The sequence below is a fragment of the Manis pentadactyla genome, chromosome 5 (genome assembly GCF_030020395.1).
Source record: "Manis pentadactyla isolate mManPen7 chromosome 5, mManPen7.hap1, whole genome shotgun sequence".
In the NCBI taxonomy this organism is placed as follows: Eukaryota; Metazoa; Chordata; class Mammalia; order Pholidota; family Manidae; genus Manis; species Manis pentadactyla.
This window is the reverse complement of record NC_080023.1, coordinates 32,427,566-32,445,176: the sequence shown is the minus strand read 5'-3', so window position 1 is coordinate 32,445,176 and position 17,611 is coordinate 32,427,566. Positions and strand designations below refer to the sequence as shown.

Here is a 17,611-nt window from a genome sequence, read left to right as displayed (position 1 = left end):
CCCCTGTTCTAAATGAAGGGTCAAAAGAAAGGCAGGCTTCTGATTTGTATTCAATGGAAAAGTGAAGCCTTCCATTCACAAAAGGAGCATGAAAAAGAAAGGCACAGAGCTACTCAAAAGGCTTGAATAGCTGCAAAACTTTCTAGCATTTCTTGTTTTGTTTTGTTTTTTAAAAATTTGGGACTTTGTATATATAATTTTAACAATGCCAAGAATTTACAAAAAAAATTTCTCTGCATATCCATGCACCCATAGGACCATAGACATTAGAATTACATACATGAGTTTTATACCTAGAAGGAACCTATGTAATCATTTAATTCAACTCCCTTATTTTGCAGGTGAAAACATCTGAAGCCCAAAATGGCCAAAGCAATCAACCACGGACACACAAGCAGCTGGTTAAAAAGCCAGATCAGGAAGCAACTGGAACGTAGGCCAAGCCACTTAAATAGGAATGGAAATTCTTGCTTACATCTGAGAGCAAAGATGTAAGGTAGAATGATGGTACACTATGAATGGGGATAACTTAACAGAAAAAAGACAATAGAATTACAGATCATAAGCAAAATCTGCTATGTGATCACCCCTTAGCCAGGAATAAGATGATAAGAGTTTTTTAGGTTTCTATGGGACACAGATTGCATCTCTATCCCTGACAAATAAAACTGCTTTTAATACTCTAGTTCTGTGTGATTTACAATACTAATACTTGCTTACTCTTTCCTTTCGTATTATGTGTTTTGGTCTGGAGAGTTGAATTGGAGAGTTATGGTATAGTGATTAAGAGCATTTTAGGTTCTAGAACTGTGCTATCCAAAAAAGTAGCCACCAGTCCCATGGGGCTATTTTAAATTAAAATTAAATGAAATAAAAAATTCAGTTCTTTAGTTCAAATGCTCAACAGCCCCAGGAGGCTAGTGGCTGCCAAATTGGATGATGCAGATAAAGAACATTTCCATCAATGCAGAAAGTTCTATTGCATTAAACTCCATCAGTATGTATCACTCTGCACAAGTTATTTAACTCTGTAAGCCTCCCCTTTTTCAACAGCAAAACAGGAATAAGTAATATGTAGTTCTTTTAGAGGATCCCCCATTGGAGGATTATGAAATGAAATAAGGACTGCATAGCCCTAGCACAGAATAAGTACACAATTACGGTAAACTATTGTTAGCAGAACTTATCTTTCCAGTGGCCAAAGGGACTCCTATAATCTCAGTCTTTTGCCTTTATATATACTATTTGTTGGTTGGCTGTCTTTTTAAATGATGATCCACAGCATTACCAATTTTTATAACTAAATTTCAGACTTCCTAATTAAAATGGCCTTTAGTAGACATCCTGAGCCACAATACAAACATCAGGCTACAGGCCATTTATGAGCATTTAAAATATATTTCTCTGAGATTTCTATTTGATCTTTTACATAATACATACATCATCTTTGCTTAGTTTTATTTATATGTTACTAAGATGGTAAATCACATTTCAGAAACTCCATGAAATCATTCAAATCTTTTGTAACAGATGTTCACTGTAATGAACTATACATTGCTGAATATTTCTGAGCTACATGAAAACATTTAATATTTAGCTTATTGTCCCTCTGCAGTAGGCAATGAATTTGTAAGCCAGAAAAATGGCTAAACACAGAAGAAAAGAAGCAAATATCAAACAGAATCAAATTATCAACTATTTACAGAGTAACTTCTGATATGCACAGGATTATACCAGTTGTTAGACACTGTGTGGATGCAAAGAAAGAAATGATTCTTTACTGGAGAGACTTTAGTGAATAAAGTTTCATAAACTGGAGAAAATAGCAATACTGTCTAACCCTTGCAATTCCTCAGATTTTACATATGTGCACTTGTACATGCACACACAAAATATGTATGATGTTCAACATTACCTTTTATTATAAACCACTTATATTTCTTCACTTCCATCACCCAAATTTGCATTAGGCTTTCTTAATGGAGTATTATTTTTGTGCATTTTTGCTTTTTTATTTATATATTTTAAAAATTCATTTTATCATTAATCTACAATTACATGAAGAACATTATGTTTACTAGACTCCCCTTTTTCTACAATCTCGCCAACATTTATTGTTGTTGGTCTTTTGGATAGTGGCGATCCTTACTGGTGTGAGATGATATCTCATTGTGGTTTTAATTTGCATTTCTCTGATGACTAGCAATGTGGAGCATCTTTTCATGTGTCTGTTGGCCATCTGGCCCAGGGGTTTTGTTCTTGGGTAGTTTTTTGATTACTGCTTCAATTTCTTTGCTGGTAATTGGTTTGTTTAGATTTTGTGTTTCTTCCTTGGTCAGTCTTGGAAGGTTGTATTTTTCTAGGAAGTTGTCCATTTCTTCTATGTTTTCCAACTTGTTAGCATATAGGTTTTCATAGTAGTCTCTAATAATTGTTTGTATTTCTGTTAGGTCCATCGTGATGTTTCCTTTCTCATTTCTGATTCTGTTGATGTCGATTCTCTTTTTCCCTTAGTAAGTCTGGCTAGAGGCTTATCTATTTTGTTTATTTTCTCAAAGATCCAGCTCTTGGTCTCATTGATTTTTCTAGTTTTATTCTTCTCAATTTTGTTTATTTCTTCTCTGATCTTTATTATATCCCTCCTTCTGCTGACTTTAGGCCTCATTTGTTCTTCTTTTTCCAATTTTGATAATTGTGACATTAGACTATTCATTTGGGTTTGTTCTTCCTTCTTTAAATATGCTGGATTGCTATACACTTTCCTCTTAAGAGTGCTTTTGCTGCGTCCCACAGAAGTTGGGGCTTTGTGTTGTTGTTATTTATTTCCATATATTGCTGGATCTCCATTTTAATTTGGTTGTTGATCCATTGACTATTTAGGAATGTGTTGTTAAGCCTCCATGTGTTTGTGAGCCTTTTTGCTTTCTTTGTACAATTTATTTCTAGTTTTATACCTTTGTGGTCTGAAAAGTTGGTTGGTAGGATTTCAATCTTTTGGAATTTACTAAGACTCTTTTTGTGGCCTAGTATGTGGTCTATTCTGGAGAATGTTCCATGTGCACTTGAGAAGAATGTGTATCCTGTTGCGTTTGGATGTAGAGTTCTATAGATGTCTATTAGGTCCATCTGTTCTAGTGTGTTGTTCAGTGCCTTTGTGTCCTTACTTATTTTCTGTCTGGTGGATCTGTCCTTTGGAGTGAATGGTGTGTTGAAGTCTCCTAAAATGAATGCATTGCATTCTATTTCCTCCTTTAGTTCTGTTAGTATTTGTTTTGCATATGCTGGTGCTCCTGTGTTGGGTGCATATATCTTTATAATGGTTATGTCCTCTTGTTGGACTGACCCCTTTATCATTATGTAGTGTCCCTCTTTATCTCTTGTTACTTTCATTGTTTTGAAGTCTATTTTGTCTAATACTAGTACTGCAACACCTGGTTTTTTCTCCCTGTTGTTTGCATGAAATATCTTTTTCCATCCCTTGACTTTTAGTCTGTGCATGTCTTTGGGTTTGAGGTGAGTCTCTTGTAAGCAGCATATAGATGGGTCTTGTTTTTTTATCCATTCAGTGACTCTATGTCTTTTGATTGGTGCATTCAGTCCATTTACATTTAGGGTGATTATCGATAGGTATGTACTTATTGCCATTGCAGGCTTTAGATTCATGGTTATCAAAGGTTCAAGGTTAATTTCCTTGCTATCTAAGAGTCTAACTTAACTCACTTAGTATGCTGTTACAAACACAATCTAAAGGTTCTTTTCCATTTGTCCTCCTTTTCTTCCTCCTCCATTCCTTTTTTTTGAGAGGGCATCTCTCATATTTATTGATCAAATGGTTGTTAACAACAATAAAATTCTGTATAGGGGACTCAATGCACAATCATTAATCAACCCCAATCCTAATTCTCAACAGTTTCCAATCTTCTGAAGCATAATGAACAAGTTCTTACATGGTGAACAAGTTCTTACATCCTCCTCCATTCTTTATATATTTGGTATCATATTCTGTATTCTTTGTCTATCCCTTGATTGTCTTTGGGGATAGTTAATTTAATTTTGCATTTGCTTCGTAATTAGCTGTTCTACTTACTTTACTGTGGTTTTATTACCTCTGGTGACAGCTATTCAACCTTAGGAACACTTCCATCTATAGCAGTCCCTCCAAAATAGACTGTAGAGATGGTCTGTGGGAGGTAAATTCTCTCAGCTTTTGCTTATCTGGAAATTGTTTAATCCCTCCTTCAAATTTATATGATAATCTTGCCAGATAAAGTAATCTTGGCTCCAGGCCCTTCTGCTTCATGGCATTAAATACATCATGCCACTCCCTTCTGGCCTGTAAGGTTTTTGCTGAGAAGTCTGATGGGCTTTCCTTTGTATGTGATCTTATTTCTGTCTCTGGCTGCTTTTAACAGTCTGTCCTTATCCTTGATCTTTTCCATTTTAATTACTATGTGTCTTGGTGTTGTCTTCCTTGGGTCCCTTGTGTTGAGAGATCTGTGGATCTCCATGGCCTGAGAGACTATCTCCTTCCCCGGATTGGGGAAGTTTTCAGCAACTGCCTCCTCAAAGACACTTTCTATCCCTTTCTCTCTCTTCTTCTTCTTCTGGTATCCCTATAATGCGAATATTGTTCCATTTTGATTGGTCACACAGTTCTCTCAATATTCTTTCACTCTTAGAGATCCTTTTTTCTCTGTGCCTCAGCTTCTTTGTATTCCTCTTCTCTAGTTTCTATTTCATTTATCTTCTCCTCCACCATATCCAACCTACTTTTAATACCCTCCATTGTGCTCTTCAATGATTGGATCTCCGACCTGCATTCATTCCTGAGTTCTTGGATGTCTTTCTGTACCTCCATTAGCATGTTGATGATTTTTATTTTGAACTCCCTTTCAGGAAGAGTCACGAGGTCCATATCATTTAAATCTTTCTCGAGAGTTGTATTAATAATTTTATTCCGGACCAGGTTTCTTTGGCGTTTCATATTTTATGGCACCCTCTAGTGTCCAGAAGCTCTATTCTAGAGCTGCTCAGCCCCTAAAGCAATGTCGGGGGTTGCAGGGGAGTGGTATTGGTGCCTGGGGGGAGGAAAGAGCTGTTCCCTGATTCCCAGCTGCTGTGCCTGTCTCCACTGCCTGGACCAGTGGGCCAAGCACACAGTTATAAGCTTTTGTCCCAGAGCAGCCAGATATGGATCCCTGCTTTCCCCAAGTGGCCGGAATCCCAGTCTCCCCAGAAACTCCACCTGTCCCAGCTTTCCAACCCCGTAATCAGAAGAGTATGATGAAAGCACCATGAAATGTATGTTTGTGCTCCCAGTGCAGATCTCCGGAGCTAGGTATTCAGCAGTCCCAGGCCTTCCACTCCCTCCCTGCTCAGTTTCTCTTCCTCCCGCAGGTGAGTTGGGGTGGGGGAGGGGCTCGGGTCCTGCGGAGCCACAGCTCTGGAATGTTACCCCGTTCAGTGAGGTCTGCTCTTTTCTCCAGGTGTATGCAGTCTGGCGCCGTCCTCTTTCCTGTTGCTCTCTCAGGATTAGTTGTGCCAACTATATTTTCTAATTGTATCCAGTTCTAGGAGGAAGCCTCTGTCTATCCTCTCACGCAGCCGTCTTTAATCCTATTCTCTTAATGGAGTATTTTTCAAAAGTTTCAAAAATCACTTTGGAAGAATTATATGATTCTGAGTAGAAAACAACACTACACCGAAACTCTAAAGGGTCTTTTGGCTCACTCCCCAGTATAAGTGATTTACGCCAAGCCACCTGCTTCATAGCTTCTGGCATTCAGAATTCATGCTATTGCAAGAGTGCAAATTACTGTATTATGAATCTTTTGGCATCCTTTACAAATATTCAAAAGAACAAATGTAAAATAAGGATGTAAATTGCTGAACATAGGCTAGCAGTTTCTAAATTCTTTTTATGCATAACCTTTCAGTATACTTTCAAGCATGTGCCCAAATATATAGATGTTTACTTATAAAAGATATACAGGTACCATTGCACAATTATTTATAAAATACAGAAAAGAGATTTAAAGGATAATATAAAATATAAATAGTTCTAATATACATATGTATTTAAATGATTTTCTCCAGCGGATCATCTTATATATCCCCAATAGGAATGTAATTGCTATTGGAATATAGGGAAGGGAAAGACCAATATGGACTAATGTTTGGAAAAGTAGTAAGTGGCAGGTGAGATCTGAAATATGTCTTAGAGTTAAATGGGTAAGGAGGCAAAGGAACTGGCATGCATCCTTTAAGGAGAGGACAAGGCAGTTGTGTAAAGAGAAATGATAAGAGGAAAAGGAAAAAGAATAGCTTCACCTCATCCCTTCTTAAGACAACAATTTCTTGATTGTGGAATTCAAGGTCTTTTTTTCCTGGTACTATGGACAGAATATCTATGCTGAAGAGAGTCAACTGTTGTTTGTAAGAATCCAATTTTCTTAAATAATAATCAGTGTGAAGGGGAAGAGCAAGCACTCTCACACAACGTTGCTGAGAATTAACATATAGTAGTGTTCCTGAAATGAGTTGGAAGATGAAAACCAAAAACCCTAAAAATATGCCAATCTCAGGACTTCATCCAAAGGAAAAAATCATCTGCACGTACAGAGATCTCACTACATGGAGGGCTTATGATAGGTTGTTTCAAACAGAAAACTACTGGAAACAATCTAAATTCTATAAAAAATAGAATACTGGTTAAACAGACAAAAGGTATATCTGTGCATGGAATAATGATGCAGCCATTTAAAAAGATATAGGACTACATCAAAAGGATCATCAATTACAACCAAGTGAGATTTATTTCAAGGATGCAAGGATGGTACAATATCTATAAATCAATCAGTGTGATACACCACATTAACAAAAGGGTAAAAACCGTATGATCAATAGATGCTAAAAAAGGATTTGGCAAAATTCAACATCCATTCATGATAAAAACTCTCAACAAAATGGGCATAGAGGGAACTGGTGGTTATCATAAGGGAGAGGTTGGGGTGGGTGGGTGGGGAGGGTGAGTGGGATAAAGGGACACAAAAATCTCAATCATAACATAAGTTTGTCACAGGGATAGTACTACAGCATGGAGAATACAGAAAATGATTCTGTAATATCTTTTTATGTTGACAATAATTGCACTAGAGGGGGTAAGGATTTAATAATGTGGGTACCTGTTGAACCACTGTGTTATATACTTGAAACCAATTTTTTAAAAGATATAGGAGAGTATACACACACAAGTGTATCAAAATTCACTGAGCTGTATACTATGAGTTGTGCATTTTAATATCTGTACCTGAATAAAAATAAAGCAGTAGGAGAACACTTAAAGACATGTAAAGCTGTTTTATTCTACATTAGTTGTTTTTGCCTATGCAGGATTCCTTCTTACATTAACAGACCCATCTCCTTTTGGGAAACCACACATTCTTCACCTCAGTTCACGTGACTTACGCAGAGTTTGATCTTCACCCTGGGCAGAGGTGAATAAGGGAGTGAGGCCTGGCCAATAAGAGTATCCTGTCTTCTGACAATAATGATCGGCTTGGGTAGACACACGATCCAAACAGGATCCAATTTCAGGATGTTTGCTGGCAGTCATGCAAATCATTCTCTTTCCTTTGAGGCTGCTAATTTGATAAAAAGTAAAGTTGGAGTTGCTAGTAGCTTTTTTGCTATAACACTGACAGCCTGCCTGAGACAATGCCAACACAATGGAAAACAGAGTCTGGAGAGGGAGAAAAACATATTTCTGGTATTATTTGAGTATCTAGATTTAGCCATGCTAAAGCTAAGCTCTATCCTTGAACTTTCAATTTATTTATGTGAAGCAAAAATCATAGATTTTGTTTAAGTCAGTTTGAATTGGGCTTCTGTCTTTTGTAACTAAAAGAGTCCTAACAATTTTATTAGAGCAAAAATAGCAGGTTACAAAATAGTATGTACAATTAGATTCAGATTTTATTTAAAAATGTTTTACTACATATATATAGAAAATATATTGGAAGGACACTTTCCCAAAATGTTAACTATTGTTATTTTGGGGTGGCAGGGTAATTAGTGATTTTTATTTTTCCTTTTTTGCTTATATCTGTTTTCCAATGCCTCTATGATAAAAAATATTATGTAATATGGAAAAACTAATTAAAAAATTAGATCCAAAAAATTCTGAAGAATTCTATTCAGCTGTCTTCACCCCTTGCACTCTGTTGATTGAGAAAACCATTATTCACTTCTACCACAGAATGAATTTTAGCTGGACATATGGCTATTCAGGTTAGAGAATACATTTCTTAGCCTCCCTTGCTATTAGTTGTAGCCATGTAACTATGTTTTCAACAATGGAATGTAAGCAAAACTGATATATGCAACTTGCATTATTTGTTTAATGTCCTCCCTTCTCTTTCTTTGGTCCTTTACACAGAGGTTAGAATGCAGTGGGAATTGAGTAAACTTTGGCCATATAGAAAGGATAAGACCCTACAGGATGGAGGAACAATATGGGAGAAATATGAGTCTCTGAGTAAACTTGTGAAGCAGAGCTACCTATCTGCCCTGGGCCACTTGTCCACCTTTTTGGTGATAAATAAAATTCTACATTATTTAAGCCATTGTATTTCTGAATCTTTTGTTATATCACCTTGGCCTATCCTTTACTAATATACTCCCTAAAGTTAAATGACCAAATTGTATGGCTATGTGCATGTGAGCATGTATGTGCAGTGTGTGTACACCATTGTTTTCATGCCTAATATATCTAATTCTAAAAACATAAAACCTCACTATCCAATTCCAAATGGATAAAAATAAAATACAAGCAATAAATGGTATAAAGACAGGTTCTTCTGTCTTAAAAACTTACAATTAGAAAGGCCACTTGTGCCTATCCTTTTTCCTAAGCTGACTGTTCAGCTTTCCCAGCAATTCTGGGAACTAATATGATTCCAATCAATTCCTATCCTGCTTAAATCAGCCAGTAAATTTCAGTTGTTTAAAACTAAGAATGCTGATTTATAACAGATACAGATAGGTTTTAGGGGGTTCATGAATTCCTTGAGCTGTACAGGAATTATTAACACACACACACACACACACACACACACACACGCATGCACCTGCATATGCACTCAGAGTGTTTTTTTTGGGGAGAGGCTCCATAGCTATGTCAAGGGAATCCATGATATGATTAGGCATATATGTTGAGTGGGAAAACAGTAAGAAAAGGTGGCATTATGAAGATAACCCCATGTTGGGCAAGGAGGACCTATGTGCCTTTTCAGATGAACCAAACTATACAGCAACTAATGCCCAAGGATGAGAAGAGTTCAAGGGTATCTGCCACTGAAACAGAGTAGCAAGTACCCAATAAGGTGGGTCAGATGACTGTGGCCATCTCAAGAGATTATACCACAGGTATCAAGGTCAATATCAACAGTGGTAGGTTAGGTTGGTAAGTATGTATCCTGGATATGATGTAGTGAAAATGTCACTTGACCTTTATGGTTTTCCTCCCCTAAACTTTTAACTCTAGTCTAATCACAAGAAAAAAATCAGACAAATCCTAACTGAATAAGGCACTCTGCAAAACACCTGACCAGTACTTCCCAAACTGCCAAGTTCATTAAAACCAAGGAAAGTCACTGTCACAGCCCAGGGGAGCCTAAGGAGACATGATGACTAAATGTAACATAGTATCCTGGATAGGACCCTACTACAGAAAAAGGACGTTAGGGAGGAATCAAGGAAATCTAAATAAAGAATGGACTTTAGTTAATAATAATGTATCATGTTGGTTCATTAATAGTAAGAGATGTATCACACTAATGTAAGATATTAAAATAGGGGAAACTGGGTCTGGGATATATAGAAACTCACTTTGCTATCATCACAATTTTCCTGTAAATTAAAGATTATTGTACAAATATAAGGTTTCTTAAATGCAGTTTTACTTACCTTGAGCAAGTTACTTAGCCTTTCTGTGCCTCATTAGCCTCATCTATAAAATTAGAATGATGATAGTAATCTAACTCAGAAATTTGTTGCAAAGACTAAATGAATTAATATACTAAAATGCTTAAAGAACTCATATACCTCAACACCAAAAAACCTAATAACCCTATTAAAAAAATGGGTGGAGGACCTGAACAGACATTTCTCCAAAGAAGAAATACAGGTGGCCAACAGGCACATGAAAAGTGCTCCACATCACTAATCATCAGGAAAATGCAAATCAAAACCACAATGAGATATAGCCTCACACCAGTTAAATGGTCACTATCCAAAAGACAAGAAATATCAAGTGTTGTGAGGATGCAGAAAAACGGGAACCTTCTTACACTGTTGATGGGAAAGTACACTGGTGCAGCCATTAATGAAAGCAGTGTGGAGGTACCTCAAAAAACTAAAAATAGAAATACCATACGACCCAGTAATCGCACATCTAGGAATTTACCCGAAGAAAACAAAATCCCTGATTCAAAAAGATATATGCACTTCTACATTTACTGCTTCATTATTTATGATAGCCAACATACAGAAAAAACAAACTGTCCATCAATAGATGAATGGGTAAGATGTGGTACATATACACAATGGAGTATTATTCAGACATAAAAAAGAAAGAAATCCTGCCATTTGTGATAACATGGACGGGCCTAGAAGGTATTATGCTAAGTGAAATAAACAAAGACCACATAATCTCACTTACTTGTGGAATATTAAAACAAAACTAAACTAAATGAACAAAACAGCAGTAGACTCAGACACTGAGAAAAGACCAGTAGTTACCTTGGGGAAGGGGTTAGGGTGGGTCAGGAGGGGGGAGAGAGATAAAAAGGCACAAAAATTCTCAATCATAACATAAGTTGGTCACAGGGATGATACTACAGCATGGAGTATATAGCTAATGATTCTGTAACATCTTTCTATGTTGACAGATAGTAACTGTACTAGAGGGGTGAGGATTTAATAATTAGGTAACTGCTGAACCACTGTGTTGTATACTTGAAGCCAATATAAGATTCCATAACAACCACAGTTCAATAAAAAAAAAGATTACTTTTTCTGGACTTCAATCAGTTCCACAATGATTATAAAGATGAAGTGTTGGGCATCCTGAAAAAAAGAAAAGCTAAAATGCTTAGAACAGTGTCTCACAGATATTAAGAACCCAGTCAGTGTTACTGTTATTTTTTACTATTTGTAAAGTACAGTAATCTTTTATACATATTGACCAAAAAACACTGACATGCAAAATATTAAACTCTAACTCTACAAAGTTTGAAATAATGAAATTTTCCCCAAAATGTCAAAAATATACAATACAAAGCCGGCAAATGAAGCCAAGTGTAAACTGCTTATCCTATGGGGGGTGGGTTACCATGTAAACCTTGCTGGCCCTGGTAAGAATTCATCTTGAATTAAGGTCTTAGGAACCTACTGCCAACCATAAATGGTGACAACTCTTGTTACTTAGGGTCTGAAATCCTTCATAGTGTAAAAAACATTTAATACCAAAGTAATGACTTAGATCTGCCCATGGAGAAAAAGTGGCTAGGTTATAGACCCAAGATTAAAAATAAAAATAACTTAGATGTATGGCAGCAGAAATTAGCACACGTCTAAGGCTCAAGCAGACACTTCTCTTCATTAGAATACATTTGTTCAACCATATCAGCAACTATGCCTCTTATCCCCTGCTTCAAACTGTACAGACCCACTGTAGGTGCTATGATTCTGTGTATGTAAAACCACTCAGCTGTCTTCCGCTTTCCTAGTAACTCAAAATTCCAATCTAAGTTTTGAGATCTATGTAAACATTTTATGTTGATGACCTAAATAAGAAATTCTCTGTATATCATATGTATTTCCCCATTATGTGTTTAATATTTTAAGATACCAATCTATAGCATATTCAAATAAAATGTTTACTGTATATTTTATTATATATATTATATATTGTAATTACACATATTTAATATATTACAGAAAAAAGGAATTGCTCCTTTTATATACAAAAATTTGATGAATGTCAGAGTAGCTTCTTATGACATTACTAGTGATAGGTTTTGATTTGTTAACAATAGAAGGGCAACCACCTAGAGAGACTGCTCATTTAACCAAAGAGCTGGCAGCAAATACATGTATCCTTATGACAAAGATCAAAGATGAAGAGCTGGAGGACTGAGGGAAGATGTTATAATTAGATGTATTTAATCTAGAAAAAAGTGGGGAAGTAAAAGTATACACATTAATGACAATTCCAAAATCTAAAATGTTTTTTCCTTTTTTGCAGTAAGATGTTGGGATAAAAATTTCAAACCATCGAGAATATTAAATCACTTTGACACACTTCCCCTCATATATCTAAAAATCAGAGACATTTTCTTTAAGCACATTTTTGAAATAATATTTTAGAAATAGTTTGGTCACTACAGATGTGAACGGTTTTCTCCCATCTTAATATTCACTTTCTCAATCTCCTTGATAAGAATTTTTTAAACAACTACATCTATTTTGGATTTTATAAAATATTTTATTTTTAAATAAAAACATAAATTATATATTCTTGAAGTATGCACATAGCAATCTCATCAAAAAAAAAGGAAATCTTTTTCTTTCAAAGTGAGTATCCTGCCAAGAGGATATTTCAATATGGAAACTAAAGAATAGATTAGCTTATTTTCAGTAATCATTAGCTATGCAAACTACCCTTGTTGTAAGGGAGTAAATTACAGCGATTAATGTGCATATAATCTTTCCAAGATTACACATGTAAATAAATTTTTACTCACATATGTATAATCTCTCCAGGAAATAGATAAGTGTTAAGATTTTTATAATTTATGCTGGTAAATAAATGAGTTTTGGTTTTTCTAATTTCATTAAAATATTCTTGATACATTGTATTTTCAAGTGGAAAGATGGTTACTCCGGTTTCCCAAGATAAAACTGCAACCTTTTACTACATACATTACTTTCTTTATGGCAACAAGTCTCCAGAGAAAATACAAGGCAATGAAACCACATTAACTCTGTTAATCTCCATATTAAAATTATTAGTGGCTCTTGCCACTTAAGATTAACACCAGTCATAAACTATTTTTTTTAACTTAAGTTAAATATACTAATTACCTATGTAAAAATATTCCCCTCTCTCCATTACACAAGCGATTATAGATGACTGGTTTATATTTGTTATTATTCCAACACCACAGTTTAGAATTCCATGTTCTAAAGGTTAGAAGAGGAGAAGGTTATAAATATCCCCAAGAGATACTTGAATTTATGAACTCATTTTGTCTCAACCTCTTATGACGCTATATTGATAATAACCAACATACAAAGTTGGTTGTCAAAACCTACAAAGAAGTTTTAAAAGAAAAAGGCTCCACTTATCAAACTAGACAAATGATGTCTTTAAATATTTAGAAATATTTTCAAGTGAAGATAAACCAGAAAGATGACTTTCATACTCTAACTTGTTACATAAAATGCTATACTAGTTATAACTGATTCGTAAGAAAATCATTTCAAAGAAAAAGCCAGGTTCCAAGAATGAAGATGGACAAAGTCATTATACTTTTTCTTTATGTTCTCTTCTCAAAACTCCTTTCCCCTCTTCTTGCCCCCTTTTCACCAGCTGACCACATTTAGCCCCCTATACTCTCCTGAAGGATTGTCCTTCATTTCCCTAAATAGAACAATTTTCAGTGAAGTGAAGGTTAATAGCAATTAGTAGCTGTCATCTTACAAACAGACATGTTAACAGTAGTCTCTGTATTAGTCTGGAGAGCTGCAACAAATACAGGACAAAGCAATAATCAGAAGAACAATATTATTGACAACTACAGTGGTGTAAAATATTATTGACAACTGCAATGTGCACCTCCTTGTAAAACCTTTCATTTTCATTTAAAATTAAGAAATCACTATATAATCTGTTGCAAACTGAAATGACATAAAAATTGACACTACAAAAATGTTCTACTGTTTTGCTATGACTATAGAAAGTAAATGAATGAAGCAAACTGCAAGCAATGATGCATAAAATTGCTACTATATATTACCTTCAAGGCAGAGCCAGATCTATACATGAAACACAAGATATTTCAAAATGACTGCTACTTGTTGTCTTTAAAATGTTACAGAATTAAAATTAATGTTAGAACATTAAAAAAATCCTAGCAGAAATACTATATATATATACATATATGTCATATAGTGATATGTATATGGAAGTATAGATATATTCATAGATTTTAATTAACGATACTAAATTATTTTAAACATTATAGAGACTATACCCCCACACCCGATTTCTAACAGTAAGAAAATAATCAACCTGCATGAACTGGAATCAGATTCATTTTCTTCTTCACTAGTGTCATCATCCACTTCTGGTCTATCCGGCCACTGTGCACCGCCACAGTCTTCTGCTGTAAACTCAAATGCAGGGACTTCAGAGGTGGATGCCATTGGCCAAGAAGGTGAATTCTGAAAATCCAGTTGGCTGGACCTTCGGTAACCAATTGAAGCCAAAGGCAATTGCAGGCTACATGGATCTACAAACTTTCTCCCACCGTTTGCTCCAGTCTGTCCTCGATTCCAAAATTCTCCCTGCTGGCTGTCAACTGTAGAATTAGGAGATTATGCTTGATGGCTAAACCACCTCCATCTGATTTTCAATATCTGCTTCACATCAAACTCTTTACGAGAACCAGACATCCTCAGAGAAACCAAGCGATCGTCTAGGCAACGGGCAAAAAGCACTGCACACAGATTTGTGCATCCAACCAAGACAAGAGAAGTATATGCCCTGCTGTACACAATAAACAGATTGAAAGGAAAATAATCACATTCACATATATATATCTACATTTACTTTTATACCATTATTTCAGATTATAAAGAACAAAGGATAATGAATAAAGATGAAACACAGTGGAACATTCCGTTCAATCAGAGCAAACTCTCATCCACCTATCCTGAAACAGCCAGACCACTTTCTCTCTCTCTCCTTTTCCAGACTGACCATTAGCTCTCACAAGCACTGACAGCATTCATTAATGTTCTTTCAAATGCAGAACACCACCCTCTATTCTTAAACCACAAATGACGGAGACAGAAAGCACTATCCCGTTGCAGTATCTCAGTCTCTGCTGCTTAGCATATTAACTCTTTTATTGCTGAAACAAGATGTTTATTCCAGGGCATTTTCCTTTGTACTTAAAAACCACTGTAAAACTAAAATGTTTCTATATTTATACTAAGTTTTAAATGAGATATCACAAAACAATAGCTTTTTAAAACACATTTTCTAATTAGATGACTCTATAGTGATTTTCAAGCTGTTATCTGGGATGGGGGATGAGAGAAGAGGAGGAATACAAAGGTGTGGCTTTCCACTTCTATCTTCTCCCCTCAGGAAGGGAATATTTTTAATTAATATAGTAAGATCCTGGATAACATTTCATTTGAGCAAAGAATAATGAGAATAAAGAAAAAGAAAAAGTTTGAAAACTACAAGGATCAAAATATGATAGTACTTACTCTTTTTTCAAATAAATAACTTGAAGGCAGTATTGCTCTATAATTAGGATTAGACCTTTTTAGTCTAATGTCCACATTTCTATGGCATTACTTAGAAAAAGGGAATCATGGCTCAAGAAAGCTACCAGTGTCTGGGATAGGGTTATTTCTTGGGTGTACCAGTACCCTAATGGTGTCTTCTGTTGTTAGCAAAACAAAACAATGGTCTGAGCATGGTTACAGTTAAGGCAAATTGATAAAACAAATAAAAGTCAATCGAATGCAATCAAGTTTTAAAATACTGAGTATTTATTAAGAGCAAGACACTCTCTACTAGGTATTGTGGGGGACACAGATACATACATCTTGAATCCTACTCTTATGAAGAATTAAATCAAGTTATTAAAATAAAAAATATTTGAGAATTTAAACATAAGAAACATTATAATGCTACAATACTGACATTTTACGATCTACAAATAAAGAATTTGAATTTCCAGGGTGCTCAATATCTGATGCTGTATCAAATAATTTCACTCAAAAGGCAGTGGCTATTATCAAATGACCAAAAAAATAAATAAATAAAAGGCTGCTTTGGAGGCCTAGAGACATATTGTGAGGCAGTTATCTTAACCTCACACAGCTCTTTAGCAGAATAAAAATATTTCAGAGAAATAAGAATAAGAGGCATAAAAAGCCATATACAATTTTGTGATAACTACTCTAGGACAAATCATAAATACTTTAAGAAAGAGAAAGGAGATGCCACGATGGTGTGGAGTGGTATGGGCCAGTTTCATTAGGGAAAAGTCTTCTAAAAATAGTAAGAAGTTGTATATGCAGAATGAGGATAGATTTTATATAGGAAAAAGATGTTAATAACAGCATGAAGTGAGCATATTACTGACAAAGAAAGAAGGGAAAATACTAGTTTAATCAGCCAGCCAGAAAACCTAATTAATTTTAAGGGAGTAGTAAGAGATGAAGTTAGATGAATACAGTGAGATAAAATGCCTTCAGCACAAAGCAAATGTTTAAAGACTAGCAGGCAAGATTAAGTGGACTGTGGAACAGGGCAATGTTTCAGAAAATTAATTTGGCAGTGGTAGGCAGAATGCATTAGACAGTGAAATGACACTCTTCCTTTTCTGCTCACCTGTTAGACTCATTCCCAGCAATACTCTTCTAACTGCACTCTACTCTCAACTTCATTTCTATTTCCAACATAGACACACTGCTTCATCAGTCTATATTACACTGCTCCCTCATTTATATGCTGTTTGTTTCCAGTTTCTCTGGTTTTAAAATCCTACTCATCCTTCAAGGTTTAACACAGGCACTACCCTAAGAAAGGCTTCTCCAATGACTCCAGCCTGTGGTTCTCAGCAAGGGTAGCACCAACCCTCTGCTTCTAGAAGTTGGGGTAGGGGATGGATTTTTAACAGTTGGAATGACCAGAGTGCTACAGGCATTGAGTGGGCAGGGGCAGGGATGGTCAACATCTTACAATGCATGGTACAGAAACTCACATGAAGAAATGTCACAGCAGTAGTTCACGGTCTGCCATCATTGTCTTCATTCAAATAAGTATTTGTCAAGCATTTACATTCACAAGGCACCACAAGAGATAGAAAGATGGGTGACAAACAGATCTTTCTTCTAACAGAGAAAAGGATGATTAAGCCAATAATACACATGAAAATACATTTTAATAAATACAATTTTAAAGTGAATGTAATCTATCAATGTGAGAACACCTACCAGACAGTCTAGTTACAATGTACTATATCCAATAACTAGAAATGATTTTAATTGTTTTGTTGTTTTGCTGACTGACTGAAGCCTGAACTCAAGAATGGACTTCATTAAAGGTTGATGAGGTGCCAAACATTTATCAGTATAATACAGAGAAGAAATCCAAAGTCTCAAAGGAGATGTTGTAAGAAAATAGTAATTTATCCTCCATTTACCCCATGGTCCCAAGCACATAAGCCGGTGAGAATTATGCCTGGGCTTGCCTGGGCTTGCCTGGGCTTACCTGGGCTTACCCCGCCTTATCTCTAAACAT

The 17,611-nt window shown here is 35.6% G+C and overlaps 1 protein-coding gene across 2 annotated transcripts in view; it reads right to left on the bottom strand.

The window, feature by feature from the left end:
- The window catches only part of KLHL5 (kelch like family member 5), a 107,093-nt gene that overhangs the window by 64,949 nt on the left and 24,533 nt on the right, over positions 1 to 17,611 (bottom strand). Inside the window, exons 3-4 of one of the 2 annotated variants that reach the window (XM_036908486.2) lie at positions 14,357 to 14,833; positions 13,147 to 13,245 (exon numbers count right to left, since the gene is read on the bottom strand). The exons of the other annotated variant lie outside the window; for it this stretch is intronic. Of the exons in view, the coding sequence (XP_036764381.2) occupies positions 13,147 to 13,245; positions 14,357 to 14,490 (233 nt within the window). The 5' untranslated portion in view covers positions 14,491 to 14,833. The remainder of the gene's footprint in view (positions 1 to 13,146; positions 13,246 to 14,356; positions 14,834 to 17,611) is intronic. 2 annotated transcript variants of the gene reach the window in all.